Here is a 20,833-nt window from a genome sequence, read left to right on the forward strand (position 1 = left end):
ACTCGATAGAGTTGAGAAGGATACTGAATGGCCTGGACAGAGTAGATGTTAGGAAGATGTTTCCATTGGCAGAAGAGACTAGGACCCGAGAGCATAGCCTTAGAGTAAAGGGAAGACGTTTTAGAATGTATATAAGGAGAAACTTCTTCAGCCAGAGAGTAGTGAATCTATGGGATTCATTGCCACAGAAGGCTGTGGAGGCCAGGTCATTGCATATATTTAAGACTCAGATAGATAGGTTCTTGAGTATCAAGGGTTATGGGGAGAAAGTGGGAGAATAGGGTTGAATAACATATTAGGCATGATTGAATGGTAGAGCAGACTCGATTGGCTGATTGGTCTAATTTCTGCTCCTGTGTCTTATGGTCTGTGGTCTCCTTAGAAAGCTCAATATTTTAAAACAAAATCATTTTCTTCTTCTTCAAATATTTTCAGTGATCCATCCTCCACAACTCTCTGGAATAGAGAATTCCAGACATTCACTATCTTCTAAGAGAAATTCCTTTGTATCTCCATTCCCCAAGTTTCAGACTTACTCACAAGTGGAAATATCATCTCAAAATCTGTCCTGTCAAGTCCCCTCAGAATCTTTTTTGTTTCAATAAGATCACTTCTCATTTTTCTAAACTCTAATGAATAAAGGCTGAACATGTTATTCTTGATAAGTCAATCCCTTCAACCTAGGAATGAGCTTAGTGAATCTCAGATTGAACTGTTTCAATCCCGATATATTCCTTTTTAAATACTGGGATCAAAACTGTCTACAGTCCTCCAAATACAACCTTACCAACGCTGTGTAAAGTTGTAACAAAACATCCCTAATTTTAAATCCCAACCCACTAGCAATAAAGGCCAATTTTTCATTTGGTTTCTTAATTACTTGCGCCTATAAACTATCATTGATTCATGATAAAGGGTCATGTAAATGCTCCTGTGCTACAATGGTGGTGTCCCTACATCCTAGCCCAGAGCCCCAGGTTCAAGTCCCACCAGATAGGGTGTAATGATGTCTCCAAAAAAGTTGATTGTAAAAAGTCTGGAAGAAATGTCATACAAGGCACAGTGCTGCTAAAAAGTAAAATTGTTTTGTGACTACCTTTTGTTTATGTTAACTAGTGCCAAATTCTTTTGTAATATGTGGGAAGACTTGCATTTGCAATCTTTTCTAGAAGATATTTCTTACGGCGTATTATTAAGACTAAATTGTACATTCTTTTAAATGTCCAAATGAATAGCAGAGTTTTTTGACAGGAGAGGTAAATTTCTTTTAAAGTGGGATGCAGTATTTTGCAGCAGTGAAGAGAAATTGGCACTGAAAATGTCACCATTCACAATCTTGAGTTTATAATGACTTCAATATATTTCCATCCCAGTGAGAAAAATAGTTTTGAAGTTCAGAAAATGGATACATGTGTCAATTCTATCCAAAGCTTTAAAGAATAGGAACATAGGTTAATAGATGCATAATGTGATGGACTTCAAGGTGACCTGTAGCAATGTATATTTGACAATAAAACTGCAAACTGCCCCACTGCATTCCATTGGACACTTAGTAGATTTAAGACTTTGTAAATGTAGTAAAACTGCAGTATGTTTGTTCAGTACAATAATGTTTCTTGTGTGTTCAAGTATTAGTCACATGCAAAAGTGTGCTTCTTAAATGACTTGTAGTCTTTTAAAAGAGGCTTATGTTGAGAAGCATTTGTATTATTTTTGTATCAGTAATGCTTTGGATTCTGCAATGGCAAAAATAACTAGTTCAATGTTAATGATTCAGAAATATTTATGGTCTCAAACATTTGTCTATTGGTGCATAGTTCTTTCAGATTTGTATTCTCTTGGAGTCATTAATTCCTCAGGGATAAAAGAAAAGTAGTTCAAAGTTAATGATTCAGAGTAATTCTGTTGAAACAGCCTTTTAAACTTTTGTCTTAATACTAACCTTGAAAGTACTGCATTTAAGTTTATGGTTGTTACTGAAGTTTTAAAAGTAATTCATTTACAAATATTTTGAAATTTAAAACTTCAAAATATTTGTAAAGGAAATACTTTCAGATCCCAACATTGCAAGTTTCATAGATTATACAAAGCTGAGCTGGTAAGTAATTTATATGCAATTCATCTTAACTTTAATAATCAATTTATTAGAATATCTTGGTAACCAGAACACGTTCAGTCATGATTTTGGACAATTTTCAATCCTTTGCTTGAAAAAACATACTGTGCTGTTTTCCCAGATGACCACTGCTAGTACCTTGTGGTATCTCATGATTAGTGGTAGAGGATATAATACCATAGAGTATCTACAGAAGAAGCACTGGCCTTAGATAATAAGGTTTATTACATGATGACCATACGTACAACTACACTTGGTCAGGCGTAATTGTTAAGATCTTGAGGAGCTCATACAAATATACTTGCACCCTCTGAAAGCCAGAGTAGACCTCTTGTCTCCATCAAAGATTGTGTTTGACATCAATTGAATTGGTTCAACCAATGTAACACAAACATCAATCCCTTCAGAAATATTGCCTTATGCAAGATCTTCCTCCAAGCTTTCCCTCCACATTGTTCACTCATTATACAATCATGTATTATGGTGCATTAATTACATTATATTATTTTATTACTTCTCCATCTACCCCAAGTCCCTGACTTCACAAGTGGTCTGGATGGTTCACTCTTCTCTGAGAAGGCACTTTCTTTTGAAGTGAAAGAATAGTAAGTCTTTCACTTTAAGGCTGTTAACCTTGGTTCCAATCTGTGAAAAATCTCTCCACAGGAGAATCTTTTGTATCTCAGATATCCTTCACTAAGGATTTCATTTTTTTTTGGTAGACTTTAACTTTCCAGGAACATGCTTTTTTTCTTTTGAAATTTTCTTCCTGGAAGACAACTGCTCTGCAATAAGTACTTTCTTCCTTGTACAATCCTGGATTCTAGATAAGGCAATTGCTTTTTAAATGGAAGATGTAATCTTTTTTGTCAGTATCCTGGATTCTTAGACCAGGCAGTTTCTTCTTTTTGAAGGTGTCCTGGATCTATGGATGTTGTTCTGGTTCTCATGGAATCACATCCAACTTATCTCTCTAGTTGTTCAGATTGGCTGTCTTCACTTGCCCATTATGACTAATCAAATTCACAGTCATGTTGCTCACTCAGCATTATTTGACACTGGTAATCAGGTAATAGGAAAGCATGATTACAATGAGCACAACTACTTTTGGTCAGACTTAATAACTAGGACCTTAGGGCATTGGTACTGATACATCTTCTCCCACTGAAAGCTCAAGTAGAATTCCTGGTCTTTTACAATTCATACAAACATAGGCAGTCAGGGAAATGTTTGAAATAACAGTAATATGAGAGAGTCAGGCAGCAAAGCCCACAAGACAGTTAGAATCAATGATTAGAATATTCAAATTATCATACTTGAATCAAGCTGGATAACACTTTGGGAAAGTGTGACATTTTAAAAATAATTTGTGATTATACGCAAAGCCAAGTTGCACGTCTTGAATCCAGTCATAACTGCTATTCTGTATGAACATCTTACTGTAAAATAAAGCCACTTATTGATCCATATTTCCACATTGCCTCACCAAGTGATTCTTCCATCTGCCTTTGAGGAGATTGATAAAGTAAAAATACCCAGTTCAAATACCAGGGTATTATTTTATGCTCCTGTTTATGCTACTACATGTATATACATGGGAATATGAGTTAATTCCCACAAATGTAAGGTGGTGAGACAATTTTTGAGAGTAACTGTTGCCACTGAACCTGAGACATTATTTACTAACAGACATGTTTGTATCAATGCTTCCAGCAATTGATGGTAAAAGTGAGGTACTGAGTTTGGTAAAAGTATATAAGAGAAGTTTATGCATTTCATACTTTTGCCATCTGTGAAAGATTTTGTTGCTTTCTACAGAAATGTAATTGTTGTTTTTCAGGAGCCAAGTTTAAAAAATATATCGGTCATTCAGCACATGTGACCAATGTGCGATGGTCATATGATTACCAATGGGTTCTTTCTATTGGTGGAGCAGATCATTCAGTTTTCCAGTGGCAACTTATCCCTGAAAGAAAGTCTAAAGAATTTCTTCATATTGTACTCCAAGGTGAGCTAGCACTCCAATTATATACTCAAAACTGCATTGTCAGTTTACTGTACTAATTGCATCACAGATTTGAGAGGCAGTTTTTGCCAAATTACCAAATATAAAACTGAGGGCATTGAATCACCTAGACAAAACTGAGGACTGCAGATGCTGGAGATTAGAGTCCAGAGTGTGGTGCTGGAAAAGCACAGCAGGTCAGGCAGCAACTGAGGAGCAGGAAAATCAATGATTCAGGCAAAATTCCTGATGAAGGGCTTTAACCCAAAACATTGATTTTCCTGCTCCATTGAATCACTTGCCCATTTCACAACCACTTGTTCTTGTTCTCTATTGACTGCAATAGAAAATAAAAGTTGATTTGATGCAAAATGAACGGGTGCTCTCATTCAGTTTTGCACTGAGCAAAACATGTTCTCTCAAAACAGAGAAGGCCAAGAGGGGATTTGGACAAGGTATTTAAAATCATGAAATGTTTAGATAAAGTATTTAAAAATAAATTGTTTCAGTAGTTGATAACCCAGAGAGCAGCGATTTAAGGTGATTAACTGAAGCTCCAGTGCAACAAACCTGCTGCCTGATAGGATGGTGGACATAGATTCAATGATAGCCTTCAAAAGGGAATGAGAAAAGATTATAGAGATACAAGGATAGAATGGAAGAGTGAGGCTAAGTGGGTTACTCAGTGAAAAATATTACAAATCTGAGGGATGAATGGCCTTCTGTGCTGTACAGTTACATGAAGTATGCTTTCAGGTTTTGCAAGAAATGTTGCAGTCATACCTTGGAATTGAGCTAGCACTGGTTTTAAATTTGTTGCATGTAACTATTTGGTAGCTAATGATCACCATACTTAGTCTAGTGCACCGGTCTTTAATCTTACGATATTGTCACTCTATCGTTTTCTGGTATGCATGTATTTATCCTGGCTATACTTTAGCTTGATTCGTGTTATAACACTTCCGGCTTTTCGGTTTGAAGATCATAGGCTTATTCTAACTCCAAGCTATAAGCATGTAATCTAGGCTGATACTTCACTACAACATTATAGGAGTGCTACAACTGCAGTACTTCATTCTTTCAGATGAGCCATCACACAAATTTACCTATTTATATAATTGTATAACGTCACAGAGTGCTATTTCAAGAAGAGAAAAAATGCTCTTGAGTCTTGGACAAAATTTATCAGTGGCGTCAAAAAAAAAGATGCACCTTGCTAATTAATTTTTTGAAAGAGTTAGATGTTTCAGAAATAGCACATATGAATGAAATTAGTTGGAATAGACGTAATTAAAATATGAAATTATAGTGGACAGCAGTAAACATGATTACTGATTGCTCGACTAATTGAATACAGGTCTGACAGTGTGGTGACAGAATTGTAGAATGCCCCTGACATTTTGTATAAAATTCAAAGGGAAATATTCACGTCAGTGCATAGACAAGAGTCACTAAATAATTTCCTGGCATCAGAGGATTGAATTAAAATGATATTTTTAGGCTTCCATGTCTCTAGTTAATCTCAAGTGAGACCTACCTCTCTCTGAACCAGGCAAGTAAATATCACAGTAAAGCCTGAGCAATGTAGAACCTTTTCATTTTTTCAGTTTGAGACAACACTGAACTTTGACTTAGTTTAAAGTCTAGTTTGAAGCTTAGCATTTATCAAATAGGAATGGAGAAGGAAACTAATGGGGCAATAGCACATGTGTTTCTGTTATAGTTAATAAACTTTGATAATGACATTTACTACAAATGCAGTGCTATGTAAATGTACAAACCGTTCAAGACATTTTGTACGAGTGTTGTCAGACAACACTTGGCATTGAACCATGAAAGAAAATCTTAAGACAGGTGACCAGAAGCTTTTTCAAGGGAGGCAGTCTTGGGAAGGGAATGCCAGGGGATAGGGTTCAAACGCTAAAAGCATGGCCACCAATGATTGATTCTACATTAGGATCAGAAAGTAATATGTTTTGTTTTAATCTGAGACGTAAGTTATCCTTCTGATTTACAGAAAGTTTTGTAGACTCCAATAGTGACCAGTCTGACTCTGATCAATCTGATGTACCTGAGCTTGACTCTGAGATCGAACAAGAACTACAAATAAATTATCATCGGCAGGTAGGTTAATGTATTTATAAATTACTGTGTAAATATGGTACAGGATATTTGGGAAAACAATACAACCTGTGCAAGTAATGGAGAGGAGTGATCAGTCAAATAGTTCAGTTTGAAATTTCCATATGACAATGTACAAAACAATTATGAAAATTTGCATAAAATTGCAGTTCTACCTTTTTAGAAGTCAATTACACTACAGATAACCATCAATTACATATTTATATTGCAACCCTGTCTCCCAGTTGCAATCAAATGTGCGGATAATTATATAAAAGCAACATACTGTTGGTGCTGGAAATTTGAAATGAAAACAAAGTGCTAAAGAGCCTCAGCAGATTGGGCAACATCTGTGAAGAGAGGAACAGAATTAAGTTTCAAAGATGAGCCATTGGACTTGAACTATTAATATCTCTCACCGCCAATGCTGCCAGGCTTACTGAGTTTCTCCAGCACTTCTTGCTTTTCATCCTTTAATGGCTTCCAAATGCAAGTTAAACTTTGAAGTGTCAGCTGTCTGCAAGTGTAAACAATATTACAAACTAATTTTTAACTTTCTGGTTAGTCCAATGTGAGCTTAGCATTATAAGACTATTACTATACATGGTCTGTAGTCATAATCATAGAAATCACAACACAGATTGAAGCCATTTGATCCATCATAGGTGAACTAGCTTTTTTTTTTACTTGAACCATTCTACTCTGATCCTGTTTATAATTTTCCTTGCATTGTTTTGTTTTCAGTGCTCACCTTTATTCCATTCCATGGGACTGCTATTGCTGCTAGCCCAATTACCACAGTCTTGCCTCATGCTGTTGTTGATTTTTTTTAACCAATACTACTACTTCTGCAAATCCAAGGTGTTTCTGATGTAGTTATGGTGGGAATTATATCCCTGTCTTACTCAGAGTTCTGTGAAGCAGCTGGTGTTGTGACTTCTGAGTAGGTCAGTATCTCTGCATACTGGCAGAGATCCCTCCACCTCAATTCCACCAGCGCAATGGGCATCACATAACAAAAGAACAAGAAATCCTGGAAATATGAGTACTCTATGCAGGAATGTTTGAAATCTATTCAGCAGCTTGTTTTTTTTTTTAATTGCCCCACTTTCATGTGTAAATCTTTTCTTTTGAACATTTCAAACTTGTTTTTCTTTCAATAGATTTACAAAGAAGACCTACCTCAGCTTAAAGAGAAATGCAAAGAAAAGCGTCAAGCAGCAACTTCAAAGAAACGGGAAAAACCTCCAGACAGCAGTGTGCGCTTACATTTTGTTCATGGGTAGGATGATCTTGAAAACTTTTTTTTTAATGATTTAATACAGTGAGCCAATACACTTAACTAGCTGTATTGACAAACTGAACAGATTTATGGCTGCCTGATCTGGGAGACACCAGAAGATGTTTTATTTTGAATGTAGCTGTCAGCTTTATTGCCCTGTGGGCACACACTCAGCCAGACTGGTAACTGACCCATTATTTAAGGTCTGGCACTACGAGATATGTGACCATTGGTACATTTACCAGCCTCCTCATTACACCTAGGATCAGTTTTAAAAGAAAAATCACACAAGGTGACATTCAAAGAGCTGACAAAAACCTTTAAATCTAATTAAAAGAATGGAGCGTCACTCATTTTGCCTACTGGTACATTCCTCTCACAGATTTGAGAAAGGATCCATCTGTGAGGAAAGGCAGAAAAAAACAGAATTTTAGAATAAAAATTGATATTACTGCTATTTATCTTTTTTCTACCTTTCAGTTACAGGGGCTATGACTGCAGGAACAATCTATTTTACACACAGACTGGAGAGATTGTATACCATGTTGCAGCAGTAGGAATTGTATACAATCGTCAGCAAAATATTCAACGATTCTACCTTGGCCACGATGATGACATTGTCTGCCTAGCAATTCATCCTTTAAAGGATTATATATCAACAGGCCAGGTACTATAAGTTTCATTTGAATAACTATTAATGGAAGAGGATCACAATGGGAGAACTCTGTTTAATAAAAAAGATCTCCTAGCCATATAGTGTCAAGATAAACTGTAGCTAATAGAAAATCTTCTAGCTAATAGAAAATAATCATTTCACTGTAATCAACATCTTTCACCTCGGCATTATTACTGCGTTGGTATTTACACTTCTTCAAAATTTTCTCCAGACAAGTCAAAACCAAGATCTAATCTAGGTACTGAAGAGATGGTGTAAACACAAAAATCTGAAAATTTTGTGGTACTTTTGTCAGTTCTGATTTCTTTTTCCCCTTCTGTTCAGACATATCTGTTGCTAACTATAAATCAGCTGATCTAATTCAACAATTAATCCATAGACATCAGTTCCAATGAAATATAAATTGGAATAATTCAGCAGATCAGGTCAGAGTTTCAGCGTCCAGTGGTTTGTCATCCATGAAATGTGTGTCCCATGACTGACGTGAGTGTTGACTCATATCGTGGTGCCTCTGTAAAGAAACCTCTAACATACTGTGGCTCGCTCACAGCCATGAAGATCTTTTGTTTGATCTTATGCATTTTTTTTTCTCCGTTATTACCACTAGCTCCATGAAAAGAAACCTTTTGGTCGAAAAACAAATTCTGCTTTTGTATTTAAGTTTAATATTAATGTCAATTTTCAATTCCTAAGTTGCATTCATGTCTAGCCTACTTCAGCAAATTTCCTTTATCTGATTTAGCTACAAATTAGAAATTGTCTTGCAGTTTTAAAAACTGGTTGCAAATGTGTGCATCATTCATCATAGAAATAATATTGTAACACTAATTCAAAATATTCTTTAAATTGAGGTATCTGTTTAGACAGACAACCTACCTTACAATGTAAGGAACTGGCACAACTGACTATAAGTTCATTATTCTTACAATGCGATTGTAAGTTGATCATCAAATCTAGCATTCAGCAGTTTCTAATGCTGATTGTCTGCTCATTTGCAGAAATGTAACGATACAAACAGTATCAATTTCAATTTCAACGCTGGCCGTAACATTCAAAGAAAATCATGTTCAGCTGTAACAACCATTAGCTGATGCCAGTGACACTTGTGCAATTGCAAAATACTGTGGAAGTTGGTAATCTGAAACAAAAACAGAAATGCTAAAAAACTATACAGGTCTGGCTACCTCTATGGAGAGAGAAGCAATTAGTATTTCAAACCATTAACTAGCACAAAAGAAGTAATAGCATTCTTGGAGACTTTTACAGAATTTTGACCATTCTGTTTGAGGTCTGAGGAGGTACTGAGGACGAGTGTATCGATGTAAAGGATTACGTAGGACTTGTCAAAGCTGAGAAGCAGCAGCTATCAGTTCAATTTAGAAAGTCATGAGTATTTGAACAAAGATTTTCATTGCCACGTGAAAGGAATTGGTAGAGATTGAGAACAAATAAGTTATCAGCAGGGAAGAGTTACCCTTTTTTTTAATATACTTCAAATAAGTTTTCTTCCTACTGACATGGAAACTCTATCATATTCTTGCAGCAGTCAGAGCATAATTACACAATTGACAATTACACAAAGTGCTAGATTGAAGTATTATTCCTGCATGCTGTAGTTCTAATCTTAGGGACTCCCCAATTTTATATATAATATTTAACATTTTAATTTTGGTATTAAAAAGGCAAAGTGTCAGTTAGTTGGATTGTAACTTCACAAGTTTTTTGGCTGATGAGTTCTATCCCTTTTTCTGGTGGGCAGCATGTAATATATCTGGTAATAATAAATGGTATTCATTAGCATTACTTGGAATTTACACAGTAGTGACACCTTTTAAAAAAAAACAATTAATTTCAAAATGGTGTCAGCAGTCTTATTCACTGATATAAATAGTTTATTAAGTCACCATGCAGTCGACTCCTCCATGAAGGCAAAAGTGAGGACAGCAGATGCTGGAGGTTAGAGTCGTGAACTGCCTGAGATTGCCACCCCCTGGCCTTATACGTCTGGTTCTACTGGAAAGGATGCACGACTAGACCTGGTACTGAGGAATGACTGAGCCAAGTACCTCAGATGTCAATGGTGGATAGATATCATTAGGTTTTGGATGACAGTGGAGAATGTCATTGGTCAATCCAGAGTAAGAATAATCGATTGGCGGAGGGCTGATTTTCAATGGGCAAGAGTGGAAGAGCTGGGCTGGATAGATTGAAATCAATGGTTAGTGAGAAAAGCTGTAGCTGTACAATGGACTACCTTTAAAGAGATGATTAAATTCCTCAATAGGAAAAGGTAAGTCATACAAATCCTATCGTATCTGATGACAAAGGATATAGAAATTAAGTTAAAGAAGAAAAAGTATGCTATGACCCATGTCAGGTAGCAAATCAAATTAAGAATCAAGTTGAATACAGAAGGATCAGAAGGGACATGAGAAAGTAGATAAGAGAAACAAAGAAGGATTATTAGAAACTATTGGAAGCTAACATAAAAATAAATTGCAAAGTCTGTAGTTTCATGATAAAAGGAGTATTAGGGCCAACTAGGGACCAAAAAGAATACTTGCACATGGAGGTAAGAGACATGACTGAGGTGTTAAATTAATATTTTGTATTGTCTTGACCTGCAGGGTAGATTCTGCACAGGCCATGGTGACATAGGAGGAAACCCAGTTATTAGATTGTTTAAAGTTCATGAGATATTGAGTAAATTGTCAATACCTAAACGTGATAAAGCTCTGGGATCAGATTAGGTAATCTATAGATATTGAAGAATGTGAGAGTAGAAATTGCAGGGGTATTAGCATTAAACTTCCATTCTTCCCTGGATTCAAAGATGATGCTGGAGGACTGAAGAATTGAAAGAATACCTTTGTTCACAAAAATTTGTAAAACGTAAGCTCAGCAATTACAGGCTTGTTTAAATTTGGAAGTAATTATTCAGGATAGAATAATAATCACGTAGAAAATTGTGGATTATTTAGGAATCACCAGCAAGAATTTAAAGGCCATTTAAATTCTGATTAACATTGTGGAGTTTTTGAAGTGATAATAGAAAGGATTCTTGAGGACATTGTTGTTGATGTGCAGTACATGGATTTCCAGAAGACTTTCAATACAGTGCCACACCAGTGCAGTGCCTTGAAAAGCTATAGCTCATGAAGTAAAAGGGTCAGTTATGATGTGGATACAAAACTGCCTGAGGAATAGGAAACAATGATGGTGAACAGATATTTTTCAGGCTAGAATGTTTAAACTGATGCTCCCCAGGCCCCAGGCTTGGAACTCTCATTTTTCCTTAGAATATAGTAATTTGCATCAGTATTTACTGTGGAGAAGGACATGGAAGATATAGAATGTAGGGACATAGATGGTGACATCTTGAAAAATGTCCATATTACAGGGGAGGAAGTGCTGGATGCCTTGAAATGCATAAAAGTAAATAAATCCCCAGGACCTGATCAATTGTACCCTTGAACTCTGTGGGAGGCTAGGGAAATGATTGCTGGGCCTCTTACTGAAATATTTGTATCATTGATAGTCACAGGTGAGGTGCCGGAATGACTGGAGGTTGGCTAACGTGGTGCCACTGTTTAAGAAGGGTGGTAAGGACAAGCCAAGGAACTATAGACGAATGAGCCTGATGTTGATGGTGGGCAAGTTGTTGGAGGGAATCCTGAGGGACAGGATGTACATGTTTTTAGAAAGGCAACGACTGATCAGGGATAGTCAACATGGCTTTGTGCATGGGAAATCATGTCTCACAAACTTGATTGAGTTTTTTGAGAATGTAACAAAGAGGATTGATGAGGGCAGAGTGGTAGATGTGATCTATATGGACTTAAGTAAGGCATTCGACAAGGTTCCACATGGGAGACTGGTTAGTAAGGTTAGATTTCTTGGAATGCAGGGAGAACTAGCCATTTGGATACAGAACTGGCTCAAAGGTAGAAGACAGAGGGTGGTGGTGGAGGGTTGTTTTTCAGACTGGAGGCCTGTAACCAGTGGAGTGCCACAAGGATCGGTGCTGGGTCCACTTCTGTTCGTTATTTATACAAATGATTTGGATGTGAGCATAAAAGGTGTAGTTAGTAAGTTTGCAGATGACACCAGAATTGGAGGTGTAATGGACAGCGAAGAAGGTTACCTCATTACAATGGGATCTTGATCAGATGAGCCAATGGGCTGAGAAGTGGCAGTTGGAGTTTAATTCAGATAAATGCGAGGTGCTGCATTTTGGGAAAGCAAATCTTAGCAGGACTTATACACTTAATGGTAAGGTCCTAGGGAGTGTTGCTGAAGAAAGAGACCTTGGAGTGCAGGTTCATAGCTCCTTGAAAGTGGAGTCACAGGTAGATAGGATAGTGAAGAAGGTGTTGATATGTTGTCCTTTATTGGTCAGAGTATTGAGTACAGGGGTTGGGGGGTCATGGTGTGGCTGTACAGGACATTGGTTAGGCCACTGTTGGAATACTGCATGCAGTTCCTCTGAATAAGCAATTGTTGTCTGCTAAGTGTGATAATACTGTGCATTTAGGACATGTTCTGTCCTGTTTCTCTTGAAGAGGGTTGTTGACACCATGGTTTAAAAATGTCAGGTCAGGCAGCATCAAAGGAGCAGAAGAATCGATGTTTCGGGTATAAGCCTGAAACGTCGATTCTCCTGCTCCTTTGATGCTGCCTGACTTACTGCGCTTTTCCAGCAATGCATTTTTAAGCTCTGATCCCCAGCATCTGCAGTCCTCACTTTCTCCTTGTTGACACCATGGTGCCAATATGTCTGTAAGAAAAGCAAATGCTAAACAGCTTTGAGCTAAGTGTTTTTTTTTAAGTAAGGCAAAAGAAGCATGAATGAGGGAGTCAGGCTCACACTGATCCAGGGTTTTAGTTTTGCTTTCAGTTGGGGTTTGGAGTTGGTTGTTGAAGCTGCTAGATACAGCTCTTTCACTGCTGCAGCACAAAGCTTAAGTTCTGTCTCTGCTGCTAGATTGTTTGCTTGTTTCTTTCAATGTTCCTTTCATCTGGAGTGGAGAGGAGATAGCACATGAGAATAATCTATTGTGCTGAATTTGCCTTTGCCAGGTGTGTGTTTATGGGATGCTACCATACCTATTTTTATGATCAACCTAGTTGTGGACCAATTAAATCCTATCTGGAACAAAGTACTTTTCAGTTGCCTTTAAATAAAATCAAAGTTAGGGACTAGGCTATCTCCTTGACATATTTTGAGGGAGTTTGGTCTGGTCCATAAAATAAGTACAATGCTAATTTTGCTAATTGAGCATTTCATGAATAACATGAAGAATTTAACATTAAAAGAAACCTGTAAACATTGCTTTCCTGTCTGTTTAGGTGAGCCGTGATTCGGCAATTCATATCTGGGATGCAGAACTATTGAAGCCATTATCAATTTTGAAAGGACATCATCAGTTTGGGGTTTGTGCAGTAGATTTTTCAGGTAAAGGAGAAGACTATTTATTGTAATCTGTGCTGTGTAATAAAACAAAATTATAGTCATATCTGTATATTCAATGATTTTTGTTGTTAACTTATGAATTCCTTCACAACCAATCTGGAGTTAGTCTCTTTGTTCTTGAACAGGAACTGGATTAGTTAACTATCCCATTTCCTGTTTCCAAGTAGTAATTTCGATGTAATTCAATATAGATGATTCCACAGCAAGTTTTTTTTTGGATGATCTATCTTCAGTTGAGACAAATATTCTTCTGCCTATCTGTGATTAAAACACTAGATTTTTTTTCTGATATTGTAGTCAATAGTTCTCTCCTTCTACTCCCTATGTAAATGATTTCTCTGCAAAAGATTAAGTGAAAACTCTATAAAAAAGAGCACTTGATGCACCTTCCACCTCCTACCAGAAAATTGAAATAATCCAATGACAAATGTTAAAATATAAGAACAGGCAAGCATCAATGTGTCCTCCACTGATATTTGAAACAATGGTGATATTGTCTCACTGTAGAATTCAACTCTTCTAACAACGTGGATCCATGATTAATCAGTCTCATTTTGCATCATTCACTGAGAGAATTAGTCATTTTCAATGAGTCATGTTCCTGTGCGCTGTTGCTTGAAAGAATGTTGACTGCTGTTCTAATATAAAATGCATGGTTGCCGTATTGAGAAGTGTCATCCCACAACACCTTAAATATTTAGTAACAAGAATGCAACCCATTATTACTTGACTTCTTTCTTACAAATTAATTAGTAAGAATTACCCTTCCCATTAATTAGTTTTCATTGATATTTTGGCAACACCTTCCAAAACCTATGTTTGATTCTGGTAAGTTCTCACTGCATCATTGTAGAGCTGGAAGATTCACAAGCAGATAGATCTAAGAGCTTTCTAAGGTGCTATGAGTTGTATACGTTAGAGTAAAATAGTTTAACCATTGGCTGTGAATGTTCAGAGTATTATCATTTTGAAAAAGATAAAAATATAATGTTTTCTTTATTTCAGCGGATGGAAAGCGTTTGGCATCAGTTGGGCTTGATGAAAATCATACAATAGTTCTCTGGGATTGGAAAAAGGGAGAAAAACTTTCTTCAGTAAGGTCGGTATTTCATTCTGTATTTAATACAGAATCTCCTTCAAAAAAACTGTGAAACACTAACTTCAGGATCTTTAGACAAACTTTGTAATGTACCTTGACAGCAGTCACCTCTTTAAACCATATTAGTTTATCTATTGTGTTTCTAACTCATGCACTGTCATACTTTCTATAATTTGTAATTTGTTGAATTTCATTTAAAACAGTTGAAATGAAAATGCAAGGTAGTTAACATTTTCAGAAACATAAAATATTACAGATGCTGGACATCTGAAATGAAATCAAAATTGTTAGAAATACTCAGCTGGCCTGACTGCATTTGATGATATTTTGTCAGATTTGGAAAGGTTTGAAGATAGAACTGTTTTTTAAGCAAGTGGAGAGGCAAGGAAATGGTTGCAGTTTGTGTTGGAAGAACAACAAATTGGAAGCTATGAGATAGGATGACAAGCAAATGTTGAATGGCAGAAGTTTGGTAGCACAAGGCAAAGTGCAATGACAATGGAAGAAGAAAAAAATTAAAGATGTGTCCAGAGAAGGAATAAATGTGGATTGTAAAATCATCAACAGCTTCTATCAAACAAAAAAAGGGAGCAGAAGTTACGATCTGAAATTGTTGAACCTACACTGGAAGGCAACGGCCTATTTGTATTATAACGGCCTAATCTTATTGTCTAGAGACAGATAAAGTTCTGGGGATATGGTGACAAAACCTTCCATGGCAGATGGTGGAATTTGAATTCAATAAAAAATCTGGAGTCTAATGATGACCATGAATCTGTTGTTGTTTGTTGGAAAACTCCATCTGGTTCACTAATGTCCTTTATGGAAGGAAACTGCCATTCCTACCTTGTCTGGCCTACATTCACTGCAGACCCACAGCAATGTGGTTGACTGTTAACTGCCCCCCCTGGGATGGGCAATATCCAGGGATGCCCTCATCCCTGAATTTTAAAAAACATATTCCAGAAAGCTGAGAACTGACAAATTTGAAAGATGAACTGCTGTTTCTCAAGCTTACATTGAACTTTATTAGTGTAGTGCAGGAGACTGAAATCAGAGTGAAAGTAAAGCAGAAGATTAACATAACTGCTTTACAAAACATTTCAGTACAGCACACAGATATCTTCCTGAACTCCTAGTCACCTATCCTTTGGAGAAGCAACATTTTGTCTTTCAATTAGACATTTTTACAGCTTTCTGAACTCAAAATTGAGTCTTACAATTCCAAACCACTTTTTAAATTGACATCTGTTGCTGATAATTTGCTGTGTATGCTTCCTTTACACCCTTCGGATATCAATTTACTTGTCACGTTGCTATCATCTCATTTTCCAGTTAATTACAACCATTATTCTACTCTATCACAGACTTTCACTCTTCACCCTCTCCCATCTACCTTGTTTTTGTCCTTGTTTAAAGCCTGTTACATTAGGAAAGTTTTCCCATTCAAAAGAAAATCATCAGCATGAAATGTTAATTCTGCTTTGCTGTATAATGTTGCTACTTGGTCTTCTGAACATTACCATGTTTTCTGTTTATAGTCCTTTTAGAATTTGACCATTTTGGATTTGACATTATTTTTTCCAGGCTGTTCTACATTTATTGCATACCCGTCAGTGAATTTCATTCTTAAGAAAATTAAAGTGTACAGTAACTACTTGAATACCTGGTTCAGTGTTTATTTAGAACTGGAGTTTATCATTTATGTAAACAGCAGCAAAATACTTAAATTAACTTTGTTGCAATGGTAAATGAATTCTATATCAGAATTTTCATTTGTTAACATTAATCATTTTCTATGTAATTGATTGTGAAAAAACACAATGAAGTAAAAAGTCAAATGTGTTTCTTTAGAGGAAGTGCAGAGAAGATTTTTGTTGTCAAACTGAATCCCTATATACCAGACAAGTTGGTTACTGCTGGCATAAAACACATCAAGTTCTGGCAGCGAGCAGGTAGGACAGTCAATTCTGCTATTTTTACATCTATAACCTTTTTACTTTGCTTGATTTTAATAGTATTCCACTTTACTGCAGGTTTTCTAACTGTCAAGATTTTAGGAAGTAGTTATTTGGTCGTATAGAACTTGAGTATTGTTCAAAAAAAGGCTCATTTTCAGGCTCATCAGGACAATTCACAGTGATCACACTGTAAAGTGGAAAATAACATTTATACAGGTACACAATTCTTTATCCGAAATCCTTGGGGCCAGTTTTTTTGAATTTGGAATTTTTTGGATTTCAGAATAAATTACATTTTCACAGTGAAATAAAAAAAATTACCTAACAGTAGACACACGTGAATAGTACAAGCACTGAGACACCATTGACACCTATCAGTGCAGGGCCACACCGCCATGTCACATCTGAGTGACATGGTTTGAGTGGGTGTGGACTTGGGTCACTTGATCACACATTAACATGATGCTCCACACTCCACGATAAAATTTTGGATTTCGGAGCTTTTTGGATTCCAGAATTTTGGATCAAGGATTGTGTACCTCTCCTTTACAACAGGTTGACAAATGGTCTCCAATTGGTCGAGGCATTACCGTGGAGAATATATCAGGTGAGACCTTTTGGTATGGCACACTTGCACGTGCTGGAAGCTACAAATAAGAATACTCAGGACCCTGTTTTTTGAAGACTGAAAGATCATATACATAAACTGAACATATTTCAATGCAGCAAAATTGGCAACGACCATTCTCCAGTTCATTGGTCAAGGCATTGTCCTGAGAAAATAAATTCAATCTTTTTTCCCCAAGAATTTAAATAGAACTTTGGAAGTAACTGTCAGTCATTGTTAATTAGAGCATTCGCCATGGCAGTACCTGTACCTATCATACTCCATTTGCCAACCAATTAAAAATCTCCTCTACAACAGTATAAATGTTGTTATTCATTTGCTATTTCTTGCAAATTGTCCTAATGAGTGCCAGACAAGTAGCTTTGACATAATGTGGCTTTTTTCAGTCATATTGAAATTCTGCAATACCAAACAACACTGGATTATTTAGTAAACATTGTTCAGTTGCAAAACCACATCAGTGTTGGAAAATGTGTTTTCAGTTTTGCAAGCACAGTTTGATTTGTACTACCAGAACATTACATGTTGCAAATAACCAAACAGACGTGTTATTTGATAAGATCAGGGGTCTGTACATTCTAAGTAACGTACCAGCACTGAAATTCATATGCAGCATTGCTAATTTGTGTGATTAGGCTTTATGACAGCATTCCATAAGGGGAAAACGCCACAGTGGTGTTACTCCTGTATAGTAGCAGCATTAATAGCTAATTCCACCCGTTGCTCAAACTTTTGTGATAATTTGCACTTCCAGAGTGATCTGAGATAGATTGGACATTCTTTTCATGATCAGTAGTGATGGTCGTTGACTAATTCATGAATTTATGCAATATATAGCAAGAAATTGTCTGATCATGGTAGCCATTATCCTGCAAGATGGCTTTGATGTGTACTATTTCAACACCAAGCTTGCATGTGAACAAATAACTTGGGCCCTAATTCTGAAGTTGCCAATCTTTAAATGCGTGGCATTATAGGTATTCTACTATGTGAATAGAGACCAGTAAGCAAAGGTTTGCAGCAGGCAGTAGTAAAGAACTCTGATTTCACAAGTGGGACATTAAGGAAATGGAGCTTGTTTGACTGCTCCATTTCAAAAGTAAATTTAAGTACAAGATGTATAATCCATTTTATGACATCTAAGGGAACATGTAAAATATGTCTATTTTCGTGGGCATAGTATGTTGATGTGTATATTTATGCATTCAAGCAGAATCTTCTTACTGTCAGTGAGCTTCAGCTTATTCATATGTTTACGAGCCACAATTCATATTTAATGTAAAAATGTAAAAACCCTTTTCAGTTTCTTCAGCTTCTTCCTAATTTGGCTAAGTAATTAAAAAGCACTTTTCTATAAACTCATTTTTCCAGAACGCCAATTTGAAGAAAGTGATTAAAATGTTACAATGCATTTAATGTGTATATATGAGTCACATATGTTAATTTATGGGCGCCACACTGGCTTAGTGGTCAGCACTGGTACCTCACAATGCCTGGGACCTGAGTTCAATTCCACCCTCAGGTGGCTGCTGTGTGGATTTTATACGTTCTCCTCGTGTCTATGTGGAATTCCTCTATGTTCTCTGGTTTCTTCCCACAGTCCAAAGATGTGCAGGTTAAGTGGATTGGCTTTGGTAAGTTGCCCCGTAGTATCTAGGGATATGTAGTCTAGGTGGGATAGCCATGGTAAATGCGGGATAATGGGGATAGGGTGGGATGCTGTTTAAAGGGCCGATGTAGACTTGATGGGCCAAATGGCTACTTTCCACACTGTAGGGGGTTCTATGAATTTGCTATTGTGTGTGTAAAGTCCAAGAACTTGGTTATTTAAATGGTGTGCTATTTCATGACATTGGTGCATGATCTTTTATGTTCAAAGGGAATCATACCATTCCTGCATTCTGATAAGATGGAGTGATGAACTGCTACCTGTTCTAAGATCTCCAAGTTGTTGACCCCAGATACAAACATGTATGAGTAATAATTTTTTTTAAAAATCTACTTTTCTAAACAACCTGTTCAGAGATGCTATTACACACCTCTGGAGCAGGTTCGTTCTCAAATCCAGGTTTCCTGTTTCAAGGATAGGGACACTACCACTGTACCACAAGAGGGCCCCATGCATCAGGTATAATGCTCATTGAATAAATTCCTGGTGGAGCTTGTGATGTATTCAGTTTGTCGAGGCAAGGATTAATTTAAGATGATCTGGCACTGGGTTTGTGAGATTAGTCTCCATTCCTCAAATTGTAAGGTACTAAACATGAGCAGATTTTTAAGTAAATACTTTTCAAATAGTTTTGGAAGCAACTTCCTGATTGTCGATTAGGTAAAGTTATAATGCAGATTCTTAAAACAAAAAATGTCTAATTGTACTTATATATTTATTGTACAAGGTGGAGGACTGACTGGAAGGAAAGGCTATTTTGGAAACCTGAGAAAGATAGAAACCATCATGTGTGTAGTCTATGGTTGGACAGATGAAATGGTTTTCTCAGGAACGTCAACGGGCGATGTCTATATATGGAAAGATATGTTCATTATTAAGAGAATCAAAGCCCATGATGGACCAGTTTTCAGCATGCACGCCCTGGAGAAGGTAAGAAATAAGGAAAACCTCTGATTATAAGTAGCTATAGAAGATTGAAAGAGGACTTTTAAATGAAGCTTTGATAAGCATGTGTGTCTTTTTAGCCAATTTTATAATGTTATCATTTTAAAAGGCAATGTCTACTAGCAATGTAATGTAAGATCCAACATTTTATGGTCCTCTAAGCTTTTCTGTTTGTATTCTGCAAGCTATCATTATTTTTGATATTTAAAGCTTAATTTAAGATCAGCATCTGGATGGCAAAAGACTGATTTCACTTTTAAAATGAATCTCTGAAATTTCCTCACTCTGGACACTCCACCATCCTCCATAAATTCCCACACATCTAAACTCACTTGCTCATATGCTGTTGCACAACAGTCCAATTCACATATCATCTCTGTTCTTGCTAAACTCTATTTGTTTAAATTTAAATTACTCAACCTTGTATTCAAATTCTTTCATGGTATCACCCCATTCTGTCTCTGTATCAATTTGCAACCCAAAACTTTGCAAGAACTCTGAATTTTTCTAACTCAGACTCTTGTGCATTTTCTACCTCCCAAAAATAGTTTCATGCCCTAACTCTAGAATTTCCTCCATTTTATTTCCTTGTCATCTTCAAGACCCATCTCATAAGCCCATGAATTGATAAAGTAGCATTTCCTAATGCATACTTCCTTTGTTGGAATCAAATTTTGTGTCTCACTATGCTTTTGTGAAGAGCTTTCAGCATTTTTCTCCATTACATAGAAACAGAGAAAATAGATGCAGGAATAGGCCATTTGGCCCATTGAGCTTGCACCATCATTCAATACAATCATGGCCGGTCATGCAATCTCAGTATCCCATTCCTGCCCTCTTCCCAGTCCACTTGATCCC

At 36.6% G+C, this 20,833-nt stretch overlaps 1 protein-coding gene across 2 annotated transcripts in view; it reads left to right on the plus strand.

The window, feature by feature from the left end:
- Positions 1-20,833, plus strand: part of LOC140476194 (echinoderm microtubule-associated protein-like 5) — a 230,028-nt gene that overhangs the window by 104,046 nt on the left and 105,149 nt on the right. For both annotated transcript variants that reach the window (XM_072568398.1, XM_072568400.1), the window contains exons 11-18: positions 3,957-4,124; positions 6,139-6,245; positions 7,406-7,524; positions 8,005-8,191; positions 13,550-13,655; positions 14,679-14,772; positions 16,627-16,727; positions 19,758-19,960. In XM_072568398.1, the coding sequence (XP_072424499.1) occupies positions 3,957-4,124; positions 6,139-6,245; positions 7,406-7,524; positions 8,005-8,191; positions 13,550-13,655; positions 14,679-14,772; positions 16,627-16,727; positions 19,758-19,960 (1,085 nt within the window). The remainder of the gene's footprint in view (positions 1-3,956; positions 4,125-6,138; positions 6,246-7,405; positions 7,525-8,004; positions 8,192-13,549; positions 13,656-14,678; positions 14,773-16,626; positions 16,728-19,757; positions 19,961-20,833) is intronic.

The sequence above is a fragment of the Chiloscyllium punctatum genome, chromosome 4 (genome assembly GCF_047496795.1).
Source record: "Chiloscyllium punctatum isolate Juve2018m chromosome 4, sChiPun1.3, whole genome shotgun sequence".
Taxonomy (NCBI): domain Eukaryota; kingdom Metazoa; phylum Chordata; class Chondrichthyes; order Orectolobiformes; family Hemiscylliidae; genus Chiloscyllium; species Chiloscyllium punctatum.